General features: G+C 31.9%; 5 protein-coding genes across 14 annotated transcripts in view; 2 read left to right on the plus strand and 3 right to left on the minus strand.

Moving 5' to 3' along the window:
• LOC145326334 (uncharacterized) overlaps positions 1-26,758 on the minus strand; it is a 44,032-nt gene that overhangs the window by 6,274 nt on the left and 11,000 nt on the right. The window lies entirely within an intron of this gene.
• On the minus strand, positions 2,062-2,817 carry LOC145326331 (histone H2A-like). Its single transcript, XM_080169637.1, has one exon. The coding sequence runs from the start codon at positions 2,778-2,780 to the stop codon at positions 2,400-2,402; it is 381 nt and encodes a 126-aa protein (XP_080025763.1). The 5' UTR covers positions 2,781-2,817; the 3' UTR covers positions 2,062-2,399.
• Positions 2,979-3,727, plus strand: LOC145326332 (histone H2B-like). Its single transcript, XM_080169638.1, has one exon. The coding sequence runs from the start codon at positions 3,182-3,184 to the stop codon at positions 3,554-3,556; it is 375 nt and encodes a 124-aa protein (XP_080025764.1). The 5' UTR covers positions 2,979-3,181; the 3' UTR covers positions 3,557-3,727.
• LOC145325463 (histone H4) lies at positions 6,630-7,014 on the plus strand. The gene has a single exon (XM_080168448.1). It carries the CDS (start codon positions 6,657-6,659, stop codon positions 6,966-6,968), a length of 312 nt encoding a protein of 103 aa, XP_080024574.1. The 5' UTR covers positions 6,630-6,656; the 3' UTR covers positions 6,969-7,014.
• Positions 8,061-26,568, minus strand: Rab11 (RAS oncogene family member Rab11). 10 transcript variants are annotated; one of them, XR_013881863.1, is made up of 11 exons: positions 25,278-26,568; positions 24,809-24,930; positions 20,906-20,988; positions 20,403-20,520; positions 17,978-18,060; positions 16,435-16,499; positions 10,388-10,421; positions 9,699-9,842; positions 9,462-9,534; positions 9,188-9,223; positions 8,061-9,100 (listed from the first exon to the last, which is right to left on the minus strand). XR_013881863.1 is itself a non-coding variant. In XM_080169647.1 (8 exons), the coding sequence occupies exons 1-8, from the start codon at positions 25,363-25,365 to the stop codon at positions 9,743-9,745; spliced, it is 693 nt and encodes a 230-aa protein (XP_080025773.1). In that variant the 5' UTR covers positions 25,366-26,568; the 3' UTR covers positions 9,670-9,742. The 10 variants fall into 10 exon arrangements, 1 of the variants encoding a protein (XP_080025773.1); XR_013881866.1 differs by lacking the exon at positions 9,188-9,223 and having other exon boundaries at positions 8,061-8,639; XR_013881865.1 differs by lacking the exon at positions 9,188-9,223 and having other exon boundaries at positions 8,061-8,868.

The following is a 26,758-nucleotide window of genomic DNA, read 5'->3' on the forward strand; positions in this document are numbered from 1 at the left end:
CAAAAATATACTATGACACCAGTAGAATCAAACTGCAGAGCCTAAATTTGAATTAAGTGCCCAATAAACTTTTTTGGGGGGATTTAAAAATTAATTTTTACTGTTGCTATGGTCCTTTTTGATCAGAGCAAAAGGTCTTCTTTTATTTGGGTAAAATTCGTAGCTTTTAGAGTGTTTTGCTTCATAAATATTGTATTCTGGTATAAAGTAAAATTAGGCCTTTAGATTTCATCTAATTAATTCATTAAAAAGTTAATTCTTTACAATATTTCAATGAATTAACATTATCATGTTTGTTTTCTATCACTTATTTAAAACACATAAAAATTGGCTGTAAGGCAGACATAAGGCCAAGCTTGCCATTTTGGAACTATGTGAAGCAAATTTTTTATATCAGGATAAATCCTGATCTCCAGGCTGAGTTTTTGCACATTAAAAAAGTATGGTAAATTAAAATACCAATACACTTATAGATCTAAGGAGAGTAATCATTAGGATATATAAGTTGGAAGGAATTTTAATGTTAGGGGGAGATTTGAAATCTGCATCAAATTTTAAGGATTTTTTTTTATAAAATTCGTTTTTTGTATAATTCTTTATCTAAAAGCAGAAATACAATTTAAGTTAATTAATTTTGACCAATAGGATAGGTTGATTAGAAACTACATGCACTCTAATTGGTTGAATAATGTACGACACTTAAGCTTCTCCAATCAGAGTGCAGATAGTTTTCAATCCACCAATCACAGATGTCAAAATTAATTAACTTAAATTGTATTTCCGCTTTTAGATAAAGAATTATATCTTGGTTGAGTGGGTGAAGATACCTTCCCTAAACTTATAAGAAGCTTCTCTGTAAAGGAGAACCATATCAGTTCAGCGGTTAGCTATTTCCTTCACTACAGACAAAAAACTTGCTACAAATTGTGATAAAAAATTAGAGGGGGGGAGTGGGAAATCATCCCCAAGAATCAGCGGTGCCAGATGTACGCATTTTGTGCGTAATGTACGCATTTTTAACTTTAGGAAAATGGACTTTTATAAGTAATGTACGCCCCCTTCACCCCTCTCCCCTTTTCTCTTTCCCCATTCCCCTCCCCCGCAAATGTACACATCACAGGCCCAATTTACATATTTTTTGTACACTTTGATCTAATAAATATCTGGCAACTATGCCAAGAATATTCTGTAACATCCATAGGACTAGTAGGTATATTTCCTGGAGAGTAGAACCCAAGACAAAAGTAAGTGCCGAGCCCTGGGACCTATATATGGTGAAAATAGACATAAAACCATGATGATTCCAGGTAAAACCAAAATATTTCAGCGGGGGCTTTTTGAGAAAATTAGATTTGAAAATTTCAAGTTCAATTTTCACCCCCTAGGAGTTGCCGCATAACCATGACAAGAAAAGCAAATATTATTTATTTTAAATTTTGAACAACTTTGCTTCTATGAAGTCCTTCTTAAAACCTCTCTATATATGATTTATTTTAGGCTGAATTTTTGTGACCTTTGCAAAGCAAGTGATAAAAATGGCCATTTATTAACTCCCTTCAGGAGTGGTTTTATGAAGAACTTTATAAAAGCAAAGTTGTTTAAAATTTAAAATAAATAATAGTTGCTTTTCTTGTCATGATTATGCGGCAACTCCTAGGGGGTGAAAATTGAACTTAAAATTTTCAAATCTAATTTTCTCAAAAAGCCCCCGCTAAAATATTTTGTATTTACCTGGAATCATTATGGTTTAATGTCTAATTTCACCATACATAGGTCCCAGGGCTCGGCACTTACTTTTGTCTTGATTCAATTCTAGCCCACAGTGAATTGGTTCAGCGGTTACCGAGATCTTAAGCTTCTACTTAGTATTATAGATTGGTAAACAACCCGCATCGTAATAATCTATACAAATTCTTTGTCAATGGAATTCCGCAATCCCTCGAATATATGTTATGACATAAATCGACCAATAGGAAGTAAGAAAATAAACAAATGCAAGAATCTTATTGGTTAATACAAACGACGTTCTAACGAACAATTCAAGACCGACCCGAATTTTTTTCTTTAAAGTTTTATTCAATTAATTATCAATTTTTAACCATGGGGTAGGATATCGAATTAAAATATATAGCCTCATATGACTCAAGATAAATGATGAACTTACCAGAAAAGAAGAAATAAGTATTCAACCTAGGGATCTACCGGTATATAATCCCAACTTACAGCAGTTTTAACGTGTCCTAATATTCTACATTTTAGGAAACTAACCATTTAAATGATGCGTTATGATTCAGTTACAAAATCCTTCCATTATTGAAAACAATCATGAAGTCTCATTTGAAATTATTGGTTGGCCCTATAAAGGGCCGTGAAGTGGTAGAACTCCACATGATTGTAATTTAAGCCTTGGCGCTCTTCTCAGACTTTTTGGGTAGGAGAACAGCCTGGATGTTGGGGAGGACACCTCCCTGAGCAATGGTCACACCGCTCAACAACTTGTTCAACTCCTCGTCGTTTCTGATGGCCAGCTGAAGATGTCTGGGGATAATCCTGGTCTTCTTGTTGTCTCTAGCGGCGTTACCAGCCAACTCGAGGACCTCAGCAGCCAAGTATTCCATAACGGCGGCCATGTAGACTGGGGCTCCAGCGCCGACACGCTCGGCATAATTGCCCTTGCGCAGAAGACGGTGGATACGACCAACAGGGAACTGGAGTCCAGCTCTGCTTGATCTAGACTTTGCCTTTCCCTTCACTTTTCCTCCTTTGCCTCTTCCGGACATGATGTATGGTTATTACGTGTAGAGTTACTCGTTGAAACTAGACATAATTTCTGTGCGATTACTATACTTATACCTTGTGGAGTGCCGACAAATGGATTCAGAGACCCAAAATTTGTGTACATTTTGCAGAGTTTAGAAAAATATTAAAACCTTGAAACAATATAAAATAAAAAATTTCTTATTTTTAAAATTATATAATATATTTGATTTTAAGTTTTGAAAGAAAAAAATTTTAACGAAAAGAAAAATAAGATTTTTCTTCTGAACTCTGCTAATTATGACCCGTCACGGATAACACACTTTCTCTTGTGTTTGAACTCAATTTAGTATATAAATAAAGGGAAATATTGAAACTGTGCACAGTAGAATTGTGTAATACTACCCGCTGCATATTTCGCATCATGCCTCCCAAAGTTTCCGGCAAAGCTGCTAAGAAGTCTGGCAAGGCCCAGAAAGCCATCGCCAAGGGAGACAAGAAGAAAAAGAAGTTGAGAAGGAAGGAGTCCTACGCTATCTACATCTACAAGGTGTTGAAGCAAGTTCACCCCGACACTGGTGTCTCCAGCAAGGCCATGAGCATCATGAACTCATTTGTCAACGACATCTTCGAGCGTATTGCTGCTGAAGCTTCCCGTCTGGCTCACTACAACAAGAGGTCCACCATCACCTCCAGGGAGATCCAGACTGCTGTCAGGCTTCTCCTTCCCGGAGAGTTGGCCAAGCACGCCGTCTCTGAGGGAACCAAGGCCGTGACCAAGTACACCAGCTCCAAGTAAATTAATAGGATTCATGATATCTTGAATTCTAGGCCCTTTTACAGGGCCAAACAAATATTTCACATGAGATCTCATTCTAAATATACTAGATAATTATTTTATATTAACAAATGTTTTATTTGAAATAGTTGTTATGGCGTGAGCATTCCATAAATGTAATCGCAAACAATAGATTGTGTCTTATATTTATTTCCAATGCAATGCTTAGTTACTAACCGAATGAACTGTTTTTAAATTAATAGCTAAAGCAGTATTGGAAGAGCAAAAAGGCAAAACAAATATTAAATAATCTGGGGGAGAGGGGTTGTACTACCAATCGGTGCCCCCTAAAATTACGAAATAATTGGCTGAAAATACCAAATTGAATAAGTATAGTTGTTGGGTTGTAGCTTTATCAAACAAAATATTTCAATACACAAGTTGTAAGTATGAGACACACTACGTAATGGCGTGAGTTTTATATCCTTGCATTAAGATTGCTATTTGTTATTTTGGCATACATTGTTAGGTATGTAAAGTTGCGGTCTTAATAAATGTTCAAATATATTTACATTTTTTTTTGTTTTGGGGTCGCAATAAAGCTACTTCATATATTTTAACTAATTACACCATCAAGTTGAATGAATGTCAGTTAAGATCTCTCAAACGGCTCTCTTATCGGTGGTTTGCAGATTTTTGGCTTACTATTCTATCGCCCCACATAATAAATATATGGCCCAAGAATGGTTACTTATCACATTGTATTATAGACAGTTTTCCGCGGCTAACAAAATAATAAATTTTAAGATAAAAACTGGTATTAAGGGGGGGTTTTTTAATGCAACCATCTCGTAATCAGTGATTAAATGGTACTTAGAATTCGAATTTCTATCTAAAATTCTTCATGAGTAATCCTTGGTAGGTCTATTTTCCCTAAATCGAACAAAAAGTTGGAAAAGTAACGGCTGGCGGCTAAGCTGTTTAGCCGCTTTTTGCCTATTTTCAGGGAATATTTATCATTAATTACGTAGGAATCAACTTTTTAAAACATATTTTTGATTTAATTCATGTTAAATGATAGCAATAACCAATTTTTAAATTTCTAGTACCAACAGCTACCGGCTAGATCCGTTTGATAAGGTTTTTGAGTGAGAAAAAGTATTATGTGAAGATAGGTTTCGTGACTTTTTTGCTCTTAAGATAGTAATAAAATGGCAAAACAGCTGAGCCGCCAGCCGTTAGCCGTTACTTTTCCAACTTTTTGTTCGATTTAGGGAAAATAGACCTAGCAAGGATTATTCATGCAAAATTTCTGATCGAAATTCGAATTCTAAGTGCCATTTAATCACTGATTACGAGATGGTTGCATTAAAACCCCCCCCCCCCCCTTATATCTTATGAATTTCATTTTGATATTTCTGAAGATTGTCTGTAATACTATTCTAAATAGGACTTAAAACTATGGTTGAGAACCGGTTCTAATCCAGCGGCTATTAATCACTATAATCAAACCGTACTGGAAAAATAAATTTCTGTTTTTACAAACTAAAATTAAAGTGTGGATTAATAAAGGCTGAATTTAATATTATGTAAGCAAAATCTGATACTTTTTAGAGTGTTAGATGTTTTTTCTAATACTAGCGGCTGCGCCCCTAGCATCTTGGGGCTCTATATACGAAGGAATATCGAAGGGCAGAAAAATAGCCTAAAACCATCCTGAGACCTATAAGTAGCTTCACAGTAAAGGAGGACCATATCGGTTCAGCAGTTAGCGAGATCTTTCGCTACAGACAAAAATTGCTTACTACTTTATATATTAGGATATACATTTATTCGAAATATTATACTGATTACTTCGCCACTAGCCTCTAGGGAAGGTTAGGAAATAACTTCAAACTTTCCCAAGTAATAACTAAAGTTTCTATCTATAAAATCTACACAAATAATAGTAATTTAAGAGATCTTTATAAAGCTACTAGCGGCTTCGCCCCTAGCCTCTAGGGGCATTGCCCCAAGAAAAAAAATAATTTTCTGCACCAGCACCAGCAGCACCAGCAGCACCAGCTGCACCAGCTGCACCAGCAGCACCAGCTGCACCAGCAGCACCTGGAGTATTTTTTTGGGGGGGGTAAATTTTCATTTTTGGGGGGGTTGGGGGTGTCCCACCCCCCAAGAAAATAGCTTAAAACCACCACAGGACCAATAGGTATATACCCTGAAGAGTAGAATCCAATCGGTTCAGTGGTTACCGAGATCTTAAGCTTCAGACGGACAGACGGACAGACAGACGGACAGACATCGTTCTACTTTGTATTATAGATAGCTTCAGAAAAATCCTTAGTACTTTGTTTTATACTAGCTACGCCCCCTAGAGGCCTCTAGGGGCACTTGAGGAGGAGAGAGCCGAATTTAATAATTCAATTTCTTATTTTAGATTTTAAAAGAAAAAGTAAAAAAAAATTTGGGGGGGGGGTGCCCTCCCCCCAAGAAAATAGTTATAAACCTTTCCGGGACCTATAAGAAGCTACCCTGTTAAGGAGAACCCGATCGGTTCAGCGGTTAGCGAGATCCTTCGGTACAAACATACAAACACACAAACATCCTGTTACTTTATTATAAGGATAAAATATGATATAAATTATAATAAGTTAATGCTAGATGTTGTATTTCTTTAAGAAATAATGTTTAATTTTAAAGAATTTATTTTGTGTGTATTACATTAGCCATAAATGTCTTTTAATTGTGATTAAAACATTTTTTATCAAGTGAGCTTTATTTTTGTCGTTATTTTTCTTTTAGTTTATGATACGGTAAAATTGGAAATATAAAGGATAAAAAAGCTTGAGAGGAAAATGTATTGATTTTTACCGACAAAATACAACAACAACAAAGAGAAAGGTGAATGACTCAGAGCTTTCACCTGCCTCAACATCCAATCAGAGAAGAGGGCCAATCAGGGGGAGCGTCACTTCATTTCTGACCAATCAGAACAAAGCAATTAAATTGTGCACCAATAGGAGCAAAGGGAGCGATAAGAAAATCCTCCAATACTAGTTAATCATAAATAGTATAAATATTAGAGGAATAACAATATTCACTCATTCATCACTGAATTTTCATCATGACTGGACGCGGCAAAGGAGGAAAGGGACTCGGCAAGGGAGGTGCCAAGCGTCATCGCAAAGTGTTGCGTGATAACATCCAGGGTATCACTAAGCCCGCTATCAGGCGTTTAGCTCGTCGTGGTGGAGTTAAGCGTATCTCTGGTCTGATCTACGAGGAGACCCGTGGTGTTTTGAAGGTCTTCCTTGAGAATGTTATCAGAGATGCTGTCACCTACACAGAACACGCCAAGAGGAAGACTGTCACTGCTATGGATGTTGTGTACGCCCTCAAGAGACAAGGACGTACCCTCTACGGATTCGGAGGTTAAGCCAACTGGACAACGGACGGGATTATCCCAAGGGTTCTATTTAGAACCCCCAAATAATTTCAAATGAGATATTCATTGATTCTTATTAATATTAACACGCAATATAGGTAACTTATAAAATTTTCCAACCGAATTGGATTATCCGAATGAATTCCTGACGGTTACATAAATCTTCCAAATCATGTTCTACTACTTGGTTGTGTTAATATTAGCGATACCATTGGTAGATTTTCAATGACTCATGAGAAAGGTTGCATTGCACAAGGTGGTTGTAATGGGGAGAGTTATTTAATCCTTTCTCCCTCTAGTGTTTTACTCTTATCTATTAATAAGAACATTTTCTACAATTAACTTGATCCGTCAAAAGAAAACACCGAATGAGATAATGTATCGTAGTTCATAATTCAATTTTCCATGTGTTGGATTCATTACTGGGATCTACTGCTTACCAGCAATATTTCCAAAATAAATTTTAAAAGCTGCTAGCTGCCAAACGGCTGAACGTACAGATCATGCCCGCACACTGTTTTAAGCGGCATGAGAAGGCCTACAAATAATCTGGAATAGCCATAAATCAATAATGCATAATTATCTCGCAGTGCAGAGAAATGCGCGAAAAAGACCTATTTTACGCGTTTTTTCTTCAGTGAAGCTTTCCTTGTGCATAATTGGATCTTGGCTAATCCAGATTATTTGTAGGCCTTCTTATGCCGCTTAAAATGGTGTGCGGGTATGATCTGTACGTTGAGCCGTTTGGCAGCCTTTAAAATTCAAAGATTTTTGGAAATATTGCTTACCAGCAATATTTTACCGTGAACTGCAGTAGATCCCATTATTGCTTGGCTCTTACATCAGAATTTCATGTTCTCTGATTGAGTAAACATTCTAGCGGGCTAGAATAACCATCTCCCGACACCCCCCGTCCTACTAGATAAACGAGTTGACCAATAAATGACGGAAGAAATTGCAAACTAAATTGACAATTTTCCCCTTGTATAATATCTACGTATATTATACATACATCTATTCCTGCGTTCTATGTTTCAATAAATTTTTATTACATTTTTTTAAAAATAATAACCAAACAAAAAATCTCTCGATTACTTTTATTCTTAAGAAACAGTTTAAATTAAATTATAATTCCACAAAGATATTTCTCTTAAAAATGCAAACATTTTAGTTCCAAATCTTATGCGTGTATTTTACCCCAATTATTTCAAACTTGAGGAAAAAACACGAATAAAACTTTGAACTTTATTTTACTCGATATCCCTTTAAGTAATGGGTTAACTTAATTTTTAATGGTTTTTCTTTTTTCTTGAGCAGCTTTAAATTTTTAAAGAAATAAAACTATTATTGCTGTCTTAACTGAAAAGAATTTAAAAGCACTGATATTTAAAACTAAAATACTCCTTTTAATAAATATATTTAAATAATACATTTCAACTGTAGCCCCTTTTTACTTTTTTTGCTGCCATTTATAAATTAATATTGGGGTAAAAAAAGGGCTATTATCATGTGTCCCAAAAAATCACAGTTCATAGCTTCACCAAATTGGATAATTAAAATATTAAATAATAATAAAAAATAAGCAAAAACTAATAAAAATTGTCATAAGAAAACACCTTCAATCACATTTCAAATATTTGGGTTCATTTTCTCTTCCTGCTTCTAGAAATAGAAGTTTTTTTTTAAAACTAAATCAAAAACATAAATATTAAAATAGCATGTTGAGATTTTAATCTAAAAAAACTCTATTTCTAAAAGGTTTGAGTTACATAATATTACTACTAATACACTGACATGTTTATAACAAAGCTGTATAAAAATTTGATGAAAACAATCATCCTCATCATAATAGTAATTATAATATTAATAAAATTAAATCATTCAATACATACTAAAGATTAAGTCAGAAAATCAAAGGAATCATTTTTTTCAGCAACATTAAAATGTCTTTGAAGCATTTAAAGTTGTTAAAAAACCTTGCTTTTTATGTCTGACTTAATCTCTGCATAAGAAACTCCATTTAACAATGTAAAAATCAAAGCACAAATATTTAAGATACACTTCTAGAACTAATACTACAAAAGTCAATAGAAATTAAGATAAATTAAGTATACAAATTTGGCCTTAAAAAATATTTTTTGTGGATTTTTCCATTTTTAATGTATAAAGATGTTTATATTTATAATTCTTAAGGGCAAAATTGTAATTACAATATTAATGGAAACATGAATTTTTGAAAAGAAAGTCTTTTTGAAGCCAAAGCAGATAAAATAATATGGAAACCAAAGACAGTATTATAAAACCGGGTAGTTTGAAGATTTCTTAGTAGCGCAGCTACTCTATAACTAGTTTGTAATATGTTTGAGTATATTATAAAAAAAGAAAATAAACTTCCATATTATTTATTTCAATAATAGCCCATTTCTTCAGATTAAGTTAAAGAAATGTTCTATTACTAAAAACATCTGTATTAACTTGGTATACCTAATGTAAAATTATGAGAGTATAAAGAATAGGTCAGCTAGTTAGTAGCTGGTTTTGTAGTAATTCAAGTCAGCTAAATGAAAGGATTATCAGGAATAAGGATAGGTTATCTGAAAAAATATATAATAAAACGTTACAGAAAAAATTGCTTCATAATCAAGCAGACATTAAAGATGTTAACAAAAAAGGAATCTTTGTCCTGTCTTAAAAATATTTTCAGAAGCCTTATCCCTGTCCCTGGATGATAATTATTAGAATAGTGTTAGTTAGTTGTATGATGTCTAGTTGCAGCAAGGTTTCTTGTCAGGCTTGTCCGCCTGTGTTGGCTGCAGGTTGATGGTCTGACTGTTTCCTGGCCGCTCTATTTCCCCACCACCCTCACTGATAATTCAATACAATATTAGATATTTGTTCCTGTTTTGGATTAGTGTTCTCATCAATATATAGGATTATGAAGAGATATTGGTGCTTTCTCATAAAGTATCTTTATGAACCTTGATACCCCCTACCCTTACTTATATTTAAAGTAAACTAATAAGGAAGGTAGTGTTTTCGTTTGTTTATCTATTACTCTAGGACAAGTTAAGTTAGGTTATATTGGTTACTAGGCGCCCAACAGGTGTTGGACATAGGGTAATTAATTATGTGTGACTGTGAAGGCATTAACAAATTTTATGATAAAACAGTTGAACAGCATGCCCCAAATACTATCCGAATCTTTTTCATTAACTATTTAAACCCTTAGCTTGTATATCAAGGCACATGTCCTACTTAAATCTAAACTAATTTATGGGCCATACCTACCTAATAGCTGGACGATTTGAAACAGATTACCTTGCCACTAGAATTACGATGCATCTACAACATATCCCCTCCAACAAAATTTGACCTAACTCTAAGGAATTAATATCTAATATTCTATTTGCCTGATTTGTTTTTGAGACACAATTCTGTAGATTTCTGAAATATAAAACCAGATTAGTAAATATTAAATAATATTTTACTATAGTAGATAGAATCATGCTGAAACTAGAGGAAAGATATTCTAAAACATGCAGAAGCAATAAAATAAATTTTAACTATAGATTCTAATACATGGAGGAAAAGGCAGATTTTTGTTCGAATTCAAGCGATAGACATAATATTGAAAGAAACCCAGTTGTCTTTAAATTTGTAACCAGCCACCACTGCACAGGTAGCCCTGCACCTGAAAGACTTACAAAATCAATTATTTTACATTACGAGATGTCTTCAATAATCACCAACCCCACTATTAAAATAACACCTAACATTAATATGTAACATTTTCTTATGTATCAGCTTTATTTATTTGAGACAACAATATTGATTTTAATGATATTTACAAGTTTTATTAGTAATAATGAATAATTTAACATTGAAAATAATATATGAATATACTAGGAGCATTTTTTTCACGCTTTTGTTTTAGTAAAAATATTCTATTCCAAGAAATATAAGCCTTTCCAGTATGGCCTTAAAACCGATCAATATTAGAACCGGTTCTCAGCCAAACTAAAAAATCATGAATAGCACCGTATAACTGATAATTTTCCACGAATATTAAAATAAAAATAAATACCAGTTTGGTTAGCCAGGGACTTTATTCTCTCGGAGCTAAAAAACTGGTTTTTAATATTGTTATTAATCATTTTAATATTCGCGGATAGCTGTCTAATTCTATGATAAGATGCAATAGGTAACTATTATTTTTTTTCGTTTGAACAAACTATAAGATAATATTTATTCTAAAAATGAACAAGTAAAGAGTGCAACCATTATGGCTAAGTGTGTTTAAAGAAATCCCAATCACCAACTATGCGATTTAGTGAGCTATAAAGTTAATTCATCTTAATTGATTCGTTTTTACAGGGGTGTAATGAAATAGTTTTTGGTTCTGTTCTTTTATTTGAAAGATTTTTAGCTTCCTCAATTATCACATACGAAAATTTGTTGTTTTGATTGAGTTCCCATTAGTTAATAAGAACAGACTTGACTTCCCGCCAAATGAGAACAAAATACACCCCTGTCGGAAAATTAGTGAACTAATATTGCGTGCTTCAGTAGTCTAACCTGGGACAAAATCAATGATTTTATGGGGGGACGGGAGGGTTGACGCACATTTTTAAATAGAGTTACAACAGGGTTTCTTATCCTGGTCTGTCTGTGTGGGGGGCAGAGTGATGGCCCCTGTGTGGACTGGACCTTGTCCTGCCCCGGGCAGTTGGCTCACAGACTTGATCCGGTAGATGTCTAAATTTAACCGTTTATTTACGCACAATAACTCAAATAAATGAAATTACATAAAATAAATCATAATTTTAAGTCATTTATTTAGTCTTAAGTCATGTCTTGTGTTTAACATAATAGAAGTAATTCTTAAGACTAACCATTGAAATGAAGCTAATTAAAAACCTACCTAGTATTTTTTTATTAATCTTAATTTATTTCTTACCAAATATTATAATTTAAGATTCTTCATTGAAAAGAAAGCTAGTTTAAATTCATACAATATATGAAGAAAAAAAAACTATACAAGACAAAGGAGTAAAAAAAATCCAACTAAAAAGCAATAATAAATTTCATGCCTTAAAATCATAGATATAAAAACACTTATTAAGTAACACTAAAACAGCCATTTAGTTAAGAACAGCAAGTTGTGAAGTGTTTCAGACTTTTATGTTAATTTGAAAACGGAACAGGAAATAATGGTAGGTGTACCTAGGTAAATAAATATGGGCAAATGAAATAAGGACACTACAAATTAAAGCTCTAATAGCAAACCAAACATTTAATAGGTAGGTAACACATGATTTGTCCAGAATTTTATATAAAAATAAAGATGAGGTTGCATTAATTATGGGTAAAAACTAAGGAGGGCTAGGAGAGGGGGGGGGGGTGGGCGGCACAGCTTTATACACCTTCATGTACGCAATTTTTATGGCTTTGTTATATAAAATTTAAATCTTAGGTACCTATACTTCTTTTAAAGTTTTTTTTTATTAATGGTAGCTTCCGAGAACTTTATTAAGGCCTATTTGTGGGTTAAATATTGTTTTTTCTTTTTTTTGGGGGGGGGGGGGGCGGATATGGGTGGAATTTAAATTTTTAATAAATTGAAAAAAGTGATGAACTTGCTACTTTTTTGTATAAAACAACAAAAACAAAAATTTGTACTTTTTAAAGATTTTGAAGCATTCACTCAATTCTCGAGAAAATTTACAAGAAAATTGTAACTTATATCTCAAATACAAAAGCCACAAAAATTGAATTGAAGGTGTACAATGGATATAGAATACGTAGATGTTTTTACAGGGTAATTTTGTAAACATTTAAGATTGCTAATACAGTCCTCAGATATTGGTCTATCCGTTCCGCCATGGTCAGGGGAGAGAATAGGATAAAGTTGTTTTTTTTTGGGGGGTGGGGGGTATTGTTTTGTTAGCCATCTGGGAGAAACATTTTATTACGATATGTGGGAATCTCTCAAAATATCCACGTATTCTATATCCATTTATACAATGCTCCCCCACACCCTTTTTAAGACAAAACAAGAAATGTTACCAAACATTATCATTATTATCAGACCTTATTACAAGTGTAAGAGAGACCATTATCAAGATGAGATGAAGTAGACGAGAGAGATCAGAATGATTAACTGTTCTTTCTTTAAAGGGACATTCAACAACTTACGATTAATTGAGAAGATTCCTCCAAAATATAATAAGACCTCGTTCTTTACTATAAATGTTTAATTTAGATCATTTTCAAGTTCTTGCATTGGATATCAAACAAGACCCATTTGGGCCATTGAAAAATAACTTTAACTGTGTAGAATTCGAAAATTAATATTACTTAAAATTATGAAAATATATATTTGCTGTTGCATAATTAAAGGAAAATATACTTGGAACAATAAAACGGGAAGAGAGAAGACCTTTGAGGTTTATTTAATCGGAAATATTGGACCCAGCAATCAACTTTTTAAATAGGAAACAATCTCTTTAAATTTTTAAGCATAAAATCTTAGCCCAAAAGTTGTTGAAAATCCCTTTAAAACTATGTAGAACAATTGGAGCACTGTTTCTTGACAGCATCCGTGTTCACAGTTGAGGGTTTCACATTGATAGTCTCTAGGTTGGCGCCAGGCCGGATGGTGTCCTCGTCCCCGCCACCAGGAGACAGCGCAGACTTTTGCGATACAATCCGGTAGATTTCTGTACACAGCGAGAGTTTTGTTATAAAGATGTTTGCTTCTAACAGCAAGAAAGCATTATCTACTAATAGCAACGGTTTTTTTAAAAAAAATATGGAATAAATAGAATCAATGTAAAGGCAATGGCGTTTGGTGAATCGCTGTGACCGCTACTAAATGTAAGGAGAAATTTTGTTCAATTTGAACAATGATGACAAAAAGTAGACATTAATGCATGTCCCCTTAATCATATTTTGTTTTCATCACAGCTTTTTTTCATACTTTTTTATGATATTAAATGAAAGACAAATATCTGAAATATAGAAGTGAATAGTGCAATCAAGCAAAAGCTTTATGTATAACAGTAATTAAGACTATTTCTAAGAGCTTTTCTATTAGAATATATTTCTTAAAACAAAAAATAATGTTCAGTTTATGTATGATTAGACCATGTATGATTAGACCTCTTTCTAACAAAATTATTATTAAAACTTATTTTGAAGTAGTTTCTAATCCTATAATATGTACATTTTCAAGTGTTTATTAATAAAATATTCAAAAACATGTTCAAAATTGTATCATATTAAGTTTTCCTTTCAAGAAGTATTCACCTTAAAATCTGAGTGTTGTTATTAACACAATTTTATTTTATAAAAACCACAAAAGATTAGTAAAGAAGCGAAAGAAAGAAAGAGAAATAGATAGGCAGAGAGAAGAAAAGTATTTTTAAATGTATGTTTGTTTGAATAAAACAAAACCTTTTTACATTTTAAATTAGGATTTCTTTGGGAGAGTCTCAGAAAACGCAATCGTAAAAACCGCCATCGTCACAAAATAAATTCTTCATTTGACGTTTGGATGATATATTATCATATAACGTTTCTGACGACGGCTTTTATACATTGGCATTTTAAACGATGGCGTTTTCTGAGTATAATTTTTCTTTGATGTTTATTTGTTGAATTAGCGTAAACAAAGAGATATTCCATTTCAGAATTAACTATTCAACGTCAGGAATTTTAAGGGAAAAGCCAATGTACCATATGTACTTGTACAAATTATTATAAACAAATTAACCCCTTTAGTAGATAAAAATATTTATAAAAAAGTTTTTTAAGAAGTACTAGGTATAGGTAAGAAATGAAAAAAGGGTACTGAGAACATATTTTCCCCTCCTTTGGGGAAAAAAACATTTGGGAGGGGTAACAAAGGTGAATAAAATAAAGAGTACATTTTTACCCCCCACCTCCTAAAGAGAAAAAAAACTAGGGAGGGAGGGGGGGGGGGAATAAAATATCTTGCAGCCGGGGAAAAAATAAACCTTGTCCAGAATATAAACCCCTGCCATAAGTTTTTAAACATGTTATGATATCAGTATGATTTACAGTCCAATGTCCCATCCCTTCCTAAAATTAAATGCTGTAAACGTTTAAAAAAATTATTTTGTCCTTATGTGGCACAGTTCTATCAGTAAATCACAAAATATGACATGCTCATTAACTAGCTCACTGAATTCCATAAAGTTTTTTAATATATATTTATGTCGCTAGTCAAAAATTTGATAACATTCCATGGAAAAGACAATGATTACGCAAAATCAACAAAATACCGCCTCCCTTTAACTGATCAGTTTTCAAGCAAAACATACATTATTTTGAAAGACAGCAAATAAAAAAAAGAATCACATTTAAGAGACATTATAAATAAGTAGAAACTGGTTAGTAACGTAGTATGTTGATAAACAATAACAAATTGTTATAAAATCCATAAAATAAAAGAATTGAAGTAAATTGGCATGAAAATAGAGTATTACTCTTAAGAATCAGTTTTCTTAATTTAGGTTCAAATGAAATATCTGTAAAATTAGTAAAAAAATTCAAAATTAAGAATCAGATAAATTATCTTTAGAGGCATTTTAAAAAACTGTCAAAGAGCTAGGAACTCCTATGCTCCGATACGAGACCTTCATACCCTCAATCTACCAATTGAACCCACCCCACCTTTGTCAAGAGAGTTTTGAAAACAAAGAACACCTTTTTCTAATTCATAATTGAAAGATTTAAAACTTACAAATTCATTGTTTTAAGCCAAATATCTTCATTACAACAAAGGGAGAGGTCATTTTCTAGTAAATCCCGTAAAGGTGTGTGTTATAAGGCCTAAAAATAGTAGTAGAACGATAAGGTGCTCTAGATATATGTATTCCCTATTGAATAGAACAATAGGGAAATTTTTTTTTTTTTTTTGATAACCGTACCTGGATTATCTAAAAAAAATACGAAATTTCTATCAAACGCTTTGTTTGGCTCAAACTGACAAAAATTAAAAAAAAATATAATTATAATAATAATGTTTTCTATAGGTACAAGGTAAAGGTTAAGAACAATCTATACCATTAAACAAAGGAAGAAGTCATTCTTTACAGGTTGATTTATTATAATTATATTTTTTTTTATTTGTGTCAGTTTGAGCCAAACAAAGCGTTTGATAGAAATTTCAGATATTCCAGGTACGGTTATCAAAAAAAAAAAAAATAATTTCTTCCCTATTGTTCTATTCAATAGGAAATACAAATATATAGAGCACCTTATCGTTCTACTACTATTTTTAGGCCTTATAACACACACCTTTACGGGATTTACTAGAAAATGACCTCTCCCTTGTTATTGTTACCGTAGCTAGTAGTCATAAAAAAGTCGAAATACTGAATGAAAAGTGTCATTTTGAAAGCATAGAAAGTCTATAATATGTTCTGGTCACCTGTAAGGATATTATGGAAAGCTGTTTCTACATTCGTCGAGTCCAGGGCGGAGGTTTCGATGAAACTAAAATAAAACAAGATTAGTCTTCATGAACATTTATGCCTTTTTGAAAAGATGAAAAAATTACTGTTGTTTCGTGTTCTGTAGACATAAAAAACTCCATACTTTTTTAATACTTTATGACACAAAACTTAAATCTAATGAAAAATAACCAAATATCTACCCTTTTACTTTAATAGTCCGTTCACTGCATAGAACTTGGAACTATTTTCCATATTCCCCAAAAATAAATTTTTTAATTGAAAATTGGCTATGATATGACAAATTTCAATAATGAGCTGACAGAAAAATAACAATTTAGGAGTAATACAATTTTTAAAAATGTCCATATTCTTTTTTTATACTTCAGCTAAAAGAAACAATAGATAATAGATATCCACATACATTTTAGTTTTAAAAAATATAAAAATAAAGAGATTACATTAGGATTCGAAGCATATTTAGCTTGCTACTATACTGTAGAGTCAATATAGAAACAACTATAGAAATAATATTTCTTGTATGAGAAGTATCACATTACTTTACTCTACATATTTACATGTTTTTATATTCATCTTGTAAGGTGATAACCACATTCACAATTTAGCTTTTTGTACAGTATTTTTTCTGCTTTGCATTTTAGGGTTTTCTTTAGGTATATATATTATTTACTATGGCCAAAAATTTCCAGTATGGCTTCGAAACATATTGCTATTCGCTGGATTAGAACCGATTCTCAACCTTACTGAAAAATCATGTATAGCATCGTATTACAAACAATTTTCCATGAATATCAAAATAAAAATCATAAAATTATTATCAGTTTTGTTAACCCGTGCCTTAACCACCTCGGGGCTATCAAACCTGTTTTAAATATTACAATATTTCATTTTAATATCTGCGGAAAGCTGTCTATAATACGATGCAATAAATAACTGATTCTTTTTAACCTAATTATACTGAATAAATGTATACCTACTAAATTAAAATAATTGTAAAATCTTTTTACCTTGTATCAAAGTATCAAACACAGTAGAGTACTTTAGTACTAGGTATTTAAAAATATAACTGTATAATATTTACATAACCTTGTATCATTCTATTCCATGGAAACATTTATTCTATTTTGTTTATAAAAGAGAGAGCAGTAGTGGAGTTACTTAAAAAAGAAGTCCTCTTTCTAATTGTAGAGGATACCCCAAAAATATTAAAGTGGGACAAAAAAATCTGCGAATCTAATAGTTATTTATCGCATCGTATTTGACAGCTTTTAACGGATATTTAAATTCAAAAAACCTAAGATTAAAAGAGGTTTTGTAAACCTCGAGAGGCCACAGGCCCAAGCTAACAAAAACCGGTAGTAATCTTATGATTTTTATTTCAATATTCGTGGGAAATTGTCTGTACTACAATACTATACAAGATTTTTCATTATTGCTGAGAACTGGTTTAAATCCAGCGGATACTAATCTGTTTCGAAGCCATATTGGAATAATATTCACCTTAGATTATTTTTTTCCGCAAAGGATTTGGATTCATCTGTGGGAACTGCGCGCAAATGTCGTAAATCAGACTTGTTTCCAACCTGTAATAAACAATAATCTATAATACAAAGTAGCTTGATGTCTGTCCGTCCGTCCGTCCGTCTGAAGCTTAAGATCTCGGTAACCACTGAACCGATCGGATTCTACTCCTCAGGGAATATACCTACTGGTCCTGTGGTTGTTTTAGGCTGTTTTCTTGGGGGGTGGGACACCCACAACCCCTCCCAAAACAAAAAATCCCTCCCCCATTTTTTATTTTTATTTTTGTAGGAGATATCCTTGGTCCTTCTTATTTTTTTTTTTTTTTTTCAAATTTCACCTTATTTTTATCATCTCTTGGGGCAAAGCCCCTAGAGGCTAGGGGCGAAGCCGCTACTATTAAATAAAATAGAATCATTTTTTTAAAATGTATATCAACGAACCCTTAAAATTCTGCATTTTTGGGAAGCTTCACACATGACATATTTGATTTTTCTTTGAATCTATGGATGGTTTTAGCCTATTTTAATGCCCCCTCCTTTCCACTTCTGACTACAGATTCTCTAGGTATTTAATAAACCACTATTTCTTAAAGATCTCTGAATAATTCTATTTTTTAATGCTTTGTTAAAAAGTTTGGAAGAAAAACCCTTTCATTAATTTTTCTTTTCATTTAAAATAAGTTTTGTTCTATTTTCATACGAAAATAATTTTTTTATTAAACTTTTATGTAAACTTTACATTATAAATCAACATAATATAAATAAAAAGATAAGAATTTTAAAAATATTAATTTCATAACAGAAAGGACAATTCTACATATTCATAAGTAATGAAACAATAAATTCTAATTTGGTCATTGTAAAAAAGTTTTATTAATTGACGTTCCCTGAAGTGTAGCATTAAGAAAAATCTAATCTTACGTTCTTTGTCTTAAAGTTCCAACTTAACGTATGAGATCAGTCTTTACCAGTGCTAAATCAATCCCTTACTCCTTATATGAATATTCTCAGACTAAACTTGATTGTTATTTTAGTATTCTTATGACTTAAAAACCCTCTTGTTTAATAGAAACAATATAGTATAACATGAGTAGGAGGTTAAGTATAAAGTATTTGCTGAAAACAACATCTAATATATTGAGATACATACGAAATTAAATTTTTTGTTATTAAATATTGTCACATTAGAGTCACTGCAATCTTAAAATACGTAAATTGTCAGGAAGAAACTCCTGTTTTAGTGGCCCCAATGGTCAAACAAATGACGAAAAAGCACGAAAAAGAATTTGTGGAAGAAGTGAAAACTATATGCATTTTACATCAGGCATACTAAATGAAGCTATATCAGAAGCGTGAGATCTATTGATAATTATAAGGAAAATATTTTTTCTTTCTTAAATATTAATACTTTTGAATAGTTTTTCTTCTGCATAAACGAAGTAACATATCCCATATGTATGTTTTTAAGTACATAAGTGAAGTATTTAGGGTTTCTTAAGACTATGTTTACTATTTCAGATTTTTTTCCATCTGAAGCAATAGATTTAATTTACTGAAAATTTCCTTTGGATATGAATGTGGTTTTAAGCTATTATAGAAAAGAATTTGAGTTTTGTAACCATTACATCCTAGTAGCAAAGCCGCTCGTAGCCATCTAATATTTTAATTTTCTATGACATGACCGAGAATATTATAAAATAAATCGATTTCTTTAATGGTTAATGAGGAAATATATAAACTCAGAGTCCTTGTAAACAAATTGTACATCTTTGTAAGAGTAAGAAAAGACTGAAATACGTCCATCAATTTAAATATCCAACTCATTTCTCCACCCACCTAACAAATACAAATGGTGGTGTGCATCATTTCCACACGTGTGTATCACATTATCAAATCATCAGAACCGCAAAAATACTGTCCCTTATCATTTATATTACTCTCATCATTTTGTGAATTACAATGGTCCCCAAAGTTATGTTTTATAAACATGGTCTCTCGGTTGCTTAAAAACATTGGGTACGATTCTGGAAAAGTTAGTTGAAATTTACAATGTACAAACTTTTCAACCAATAATTTTAACCTCAAGAAGTAGATAGGCTCATGATGATTACCTGAAAATCCCTGCCCATTATTTAAAAATTCAAACTTATTTTTTCATTTACTTTTGCATCTTTTTGTGCCTATGAAATACTGCGAAATTAAATGTACAACGTAACAATACACATACAGCACAGTAACATTGAAACGTTAATGGATAAAATATGATAAAAACAAAACAGTATATTTCCAAACAAAAAATATGTAATAGGTTTACTTTTTTAAAATTGAAGAAAATACTATTATAGAGCTTTACAATGGCTACTCATAATAAAACCTCTCCCTTTTATCAGATAAATTCTTACCAACATAATAACAATATTCTGATCAGCATGGTCTCTGAGCTCCCTCAACCACCTCTCAACATTCTCGTAGGTCAAGTGCTTGGCAATGTCGTACACTAACAGGGCACCCACGGCTCCTCTGTAACAATATCACATCGTTAAAATCACGCAATCTCGACTCAGAGTTGTGGCTTATGACATTTTGTAAAATCCGCAAACTCGAGTTTTCTATAGGTATGTCTTTGATACATAATAACTTTTTATATATGTTCATCAGTCCATGAGAATAGGTATGAGACAAAATTAGTTTTCTCAGCTGTTGTTTAAAGTAGATGTCTGACGTGACAAGCAACTACTCTATGACTTACTTGGTCTGTCCGTCAATCAATCTCTAAAAGTGAAAATGAAAATAAGAGACAAACTTTCTTTCAAAGGTTCTTATTAATCATAAGCATCGAATCTTACCCATCTTGTCGAATTAAAAAATGTTAGTGCTACAACTTTTCCGCCAATGAAAAGCAAACCTGTAGTATGCTGAAGTAATGGCTCTGTATCTCTCCTGACCAGCTGTGTCCCAGATCTGGGCTTTGATAGTTTTACCATCCACCTGAGAAAAAAATCAGAATTATAGATTTTAAAATGTATAAAGTGGTACTAGATGTATTTTTCACCGTTTCGACAAAGAAGTTACAGACTAAAAAACCAACAAACAAGTAAAACTTATCAATTTTTAAGTGACGATTCCAAGGTCGAATAGGAATAATCTGGAGCTTTAATATCAAAAGCGCTGTCACTTTAATACTGTAAAAGTTACTTTGTCAGACTGTCAAATTGGATAAGCTTAACTTTGATAGAAGATTATTATATCTAACCAATTATATTTTCATTTAGTAATATTTTATACCAATCTTTTATCTATCTCATTTAGAAGGAATAAATTAACATATCAGATATCTTTTAATTAAGAACATTTGAGTGGTTTAATTAACTTTGGGATTAAAGTGAACGTTTTTCATGTACTCTAAAAAGTGTAAATTCGCACAACATCAGAAACAGCAAGATCTGAAATTGCAATAATGCACCGAAAGCCAACAGCATGCATAAATTTGCGAAAAGACAGATAGTTCGCGAATATTCTCCAGCTGCGCTCATCTACTTTATCCGTTTTTCTTCATTATTCTTTGCCTTAAAGTTTTTAGTGTGTGACAACTTCAGAGAAGAGTTTAATTAAAAGTGACAAGTTTTCTGAAAAAAATTGACAGGCTAACTTCAAAAAAAGCACTTATGAGGTTTTTTTTTTATTGAACACTGCTACAGACATTAAAATAAATTACTCTAATATGACTTTACAAGTTTGTAAAATGAGTTTAATTTCATTTCTATTGATAACCTATCTCTGTTTAAAAATAGTTGCATGGAAACTTTGCATGGAAACTTGGGGTTGCATTTTTTACATCTTATTTGATACAGCATTTTTCAATGCATCTTATGGGTACATATTTCGGTAATCTTCTTAGAGAAATTTTTTTCAATTTTGAAAATTTGAGTTCTCCCCCCCCCCCCCCCTGACAACGAACATCTCTGGCCGCAGCGCTCGGCTCCCTAGCCTCTAGCCGCAGGGGGGTACTCAAATTTTCAAAAAAAATTTTAAAAAATTTTCTAAGAGGAGAACGCTCATATTTCAGAGTATGTATGATTTTTGGTAAAATGGATAAGTTAAGTTTATATCTCAGGATGGTTTTAAGCAATTTCATTTCTAATTCATGTCTTGGGTCGGCTTTGGGCCATTTTTCTGCACATATCGCAACCTTTTTAACCAAAGGACCTCTAATAAAATACTAAGGTGGTGCCACTGGTTCTTTATCATTTTGTTAAACAAAATCAACTTCCTGGATTTAAAATTTTGTGAATATTAGACTTTTTTTATAAAGCTTTACGGCATACTTACATGTTTTATGACTTAATTGATATGGTTATTAAAACATTGCTTGCTTAGTCATTTGTTTAGTTAGGGTTCAGTTTATACTTTTGGACAAGAAAGCAAAGCTACTTTATAATTTAACAAAGCTCTTTGTTGAAACTTTCAGAGGGATACTCTATTTTCTAGGCTGGTTTTAAATAAAGATGCTTAAAATTTCTTGTAAATATTTTTTATGCCATCTACTCATCAAGAAAGTCCATGCTTTTTTATTAGGGGGGGGGGATCATCACTTCACCGAGCCCCTCCCCCCAACCCCCTCACTGCACGTCCCTGCTATTCAAGCAATATTATGTCCTTTCATCGGCGTGGTCGTTCTTGTTATTGTCATTCTTGCTTTAACTTTTATTGGTCACAAATATTAGTTTTCATTTATTTCCGATACATTTGTCAATTTTATTCTTGTCATTTCAACATTGTTTTGATTTTAATCTATTTATGTCTTGGCAAAATGCAATTCCAATGAATTTAAGTTGAATGTATGATGTTGCTTCGGGTTGTAGGAAAAAGGTAAATGATTCAATATTTTTTACGTATGACCTACAATTTCTGGTTCCAGGACAAACGCAGGAGTCCCAAACGTCGGAGTGGAATAACGCAGGAGTGTTAAAATATTAAAGGTGTGAGTTTTAAGGATTAAAAATAGTAGTAGAACGGTAATATTCACTAAATATGTGTATTTCTCAATGAAAAGTATAGAATTTTTTTATTAAAGTTAACTTAAATCAAAATCGTTCTACTACTGTTTTTAACTTAAAACTCAAAACCTTTACGGATTTTTAGCGCAACCTACTCCTCCCTTTATTTGCATATTTCTATACGGATTAGGTTAGGTTAAGATATGAATGTACAAATAAACCCCCGCAGGCGGTTAGCCATTTAAAAAACCTATATGATGGTCTAAAAATGTCCACTCCGACGTTTGGGACTCCTGCGTTTGTCCTATGACCCAATATATTATAAATACCAACGTTTCTTATTAAAACTGTCTTTGTTTCAATTCTAAGCACTTTTACTTATATCTGTGTTCCCTGGCAGGTATAAGATAGCAGATATGACATTATACATAAGTAAAGTGACACAATAAGTACCCCAGTAACTCTAGAAACCTTGCAAATGTTTAACAATACATAAATATTAAGAGGGTGCTATGCTACTGACAGGGATATATATTCATTATTCATATATTCAATCATTACTGTAAAATATTGAATTTAAGGATCATTTTTTAATTCTTAAGAATAATATGTCCCAATATGATATATTATTCAGAAAATCGAACACAGAACTCTTCCCCCCCCCCCCCCCCCAATCAAGTGTCATTCTAACTAAATTAAACATCACAAGATTATGTACTATTAAACTTCCACTTTATATAAATGACAAGGGTAGTTTGGACTTTTGGCACACTTGATGGGAATTCACCCCTCCCCCTGTTATGAGATGCCAAGGTCAATTTTGGTCAGGCAACAGTTTTTGTAATTGTAAATTTCTTAATTTTTATGACATATTCTATCTAATTCCACATATTTCAAAGAATGAGTCATTTTTCTGTTTTTTTTTTTCAGTTTCTTATCGCAAAATTAAATTATGTTAACTGTCATCGTATTACACAATACGTAGGTAGTGTCATTCAAGTTTGACGGTCAAGATATAAATTTCTATTTCTATTTTTTGTTTCTTGTGCCGTTTCTAAATGTCCCAAAAGTCGTGAATAATCACACCTACTTTCCCTCACGAGATAACCCTGAACTAATATTTCTTTAATAGAACCTGGTAATTCCAATTAAGATCTATGCATGTTAACTGGCGGATATTTAATTATGAAACTCCAAATTTATGGACCTCAAACATGATACACATCTTGCAGAAATGCATTCTAAACATTTTTTTATAAAAATTTTATTTTTAAAGGAAGCTCTTCTAAAAGTATGTTATGTCCGTACGGGTATATTTGACCGCAAACCCTTACAGTTTAGAATCTTGCAAGCATATAAACTATCCAATCACGTACCTTTATGACAAACGTCATTTATGACAAATGTACCTTTTTGACAAACGTACACTTATGACAAATGTTTTAATGACAAACGTACCTTTATGACAAATGTTTTTATGACAAACGTACCTTTATGACAAATGTTTTTATGAAAAGTGTACCTTTATGACAAATGTTTTTATGACAAACGTACCTTAATGACAAATGTTTTTATGACAAGTGTATTATTGACAAAAATTACTAAGCCTTAATCATTGCCATAGAGTTCACAATTTTGATATTTTTTTATTTCCTTCTACACATCTGCATTCTGCATCTAGTAGCAAACAAAATTGATTGGTTGAATTAGACTTGGTTTATCCATTCTTTATATATATTGACAGATGGAATGACGTAAGAACCGCACAGGCCTAATTAAGATTAGCTGCGCTACAAAAGACTAGTGTATACCTGTATAGATCTGGTGGCAAATTCAACACCGATGGTTGACTTAGACTCGAGGTTAAACTCGTTCCTAGTAAATCTTGACAAAAGATTGGATTTACCCACTCCGGAGTCACCGATCAGAACAACTAAAATTATACCACATGATCATAAAATTATTTTATAATAAGTCACATTGTAATAAAAAATTTCCACTTTGTATTTTGCGTTGGATTCTGCCTCTAGGCAACTTACATAAAATTTTTGTGCATTAAAATAAATACGTAAAATAAAAAAATATATAAACAAAATTTTTATGAGTAAATATTCTGATCCTATCATTGTGTTTTGAAATATTTGCCAATTTTAAGTCATACATGTTGCAGGAAATCATTCTATAAAATACAAATTGACTTAGTATAATGTTTATAGATGTATTAACGCAGTATTTTTTTGTATCTTACTAGTTTGTTTTCCTTTAAATTGAGGTACTTACCTTTAAAAAGATAATCATACTCATCATCCCGCGCACCTCCCATTTTACACTCTGAAATTAAAAATATAAAAATAAAGTAAAAACACATTTGCTCAAGAGTTGGAACACATTCTTAGCGATATTAGCCAATTAGAAAATGATTCTAGCTTTAGTTTATATTATATCTAACACTTATCTAAATATATAAGTTTTGGCAAAACTATACGTAAATTTGTTGCAAAACTTCTTAAATACTGAGTTCTGATTAAGGACATACTGACATTTTTAGGACTTAATTATAAAGATGCTTCGCTTATAATATTGCACCTTATTATAATAGTAATCAGTACTCCTAAAATCAGATCAATCGAATGATTATATAACATAAAAAAATTTAATAAAAAAGTTTAAAAACAAACATGTTTAAAATGGACTTACAGACATTCTGGCAATGATTATAGAGTTGCTACACTTTCTAAATCGTACCTAACTACTACAGGAATCACAATAAAAAGTTTGAAATCGATGGGACAATTTTAACATACCTATTGCCTAAATTAATGAAAAAATCTATCCGTTACGGAAGTACCAACCCTAATTATAGAAAGCTTCGCTTTTAAAAATGCATGGCGAGCCTTTAGGACGATGGAAGAGGTCAAATTGAGGATATGTGCAAAAATCATTAGCGCAAATTTTAAATGTCAGTAAAATTTCCAAAGAGTATGCTTAACTAGAATGTAATATACCTACCTACATATATATTTTAATTAAGCAATATATATATATCAAGGGCCGGGTTAGAGTTTACATTAGAATTATAAAAAATGTTAAGAGGGCCGGGGATCGATCATAAAGCTTACAGAACAAAATTTTCTAAAGTAAATAAAATGAATGATAAGTCTTTAATTTGACATCTAATATGAATAATTATAAGGTACAAAGGACAAAAAAACTCCCTTAGAATCAAAATAAACTGAATTCAATAAATCAGCTGATATATAATTCAGTAAAAACTATAATAAACGTATTATTCCGTCGTCTATTGTAAATTACGGAAAAATAGAGGTAAAAAATGACCTAATTTTATATGTTTATAAAAACAATAATTTTCAAGGATATTCATGAAACATGATATTTTCACTTTTCAATATTAAATCACAATATCCAAAAATGTACATTTTTAAATAATATTGAATATACATTTTTGCATAAATTAATTGAAGAAAAATGACCTTCAGATAATCAATTAATTAATATAATTCGAAATTATGACAGAAAAATAAATGTCATTTGTTCCACCTTTCACACTTGCAAACTTTTGACAGGTGCGCCACATTTTAATTTTAAAATTCCGCAGAGTAGGTTTTTTTGTCATTAAGATATACTTTTTGGCTAAAATAAGTATATTCAACGAATTTTTAGACTAAATTTTTGGGTATTTTTGTGCTAATTGTGATATTTTTAGCGTAGTAAAAAAGAAGAAAAATTATTAATACAATATT

The sequence above is a fragment of the Acartia tonsa genome, chromosome 8, assembly GCF_053477335.1.
Source record: "Acartia tonsa isolate MP-2025a chromosome 8, ASM5347733v1, whole genome shotgun sequence".
In the NCBI taxonomy this organism is placed as follows: domain Eukaryota; kingdom Metazoa; phylum Arthropoda; class Copepoda; order Calanoida; family Acartiidae; genus Acartia; species Acartia tonsa.

Excerpts from the sequence above, each read along its gene's own strand:
- LOC145326331 (XM_080169637.1), bottom strand. The coding sequence starts at position 2,780 with ATGTCCGGAAGAGGCAAAGGAGGAAAAGTGAAGGGAAAGGCAAAGTCT.
- LOC145326332 (XM_080169638.1), top strand. The coding sequence starts at position 3,182 with ATGCCTCCCAAAGTTTCCGGCAAAGCTGCTAAGAAGTCTGGCAAGGCC.
- LOC145325463 (XM_080168448.1), top strand. The coding sequence starts at position 6,657 with ATGACTGGACGCGGCAAAGGAGGAAAGGGACTCGGCAAGGGAGGTGCC.
- Rab11 (XM_080169647.1), bottom strand. The coding sequence starts at position 25,365 with ATGTGTTTTTACTTTATTTTTATATTTTTAATTTCAGAGTGTAAAATG. Across the intron at positions 24,931-25,277 it reads GTATGATTATCTTTTTAAAG|TTGTTCTGATCGGTGACTCC; the intron begins GTAAGTACCTCA and ends GTATAATTTTAG. Across the intron at positions 20,989-24,808 it reads TTGCCACCAGATCTATACAG|GTGGATGGTAAAACTATCAA; the intron begins GTATACACTAGT and ends TTTTTTTCTCAG.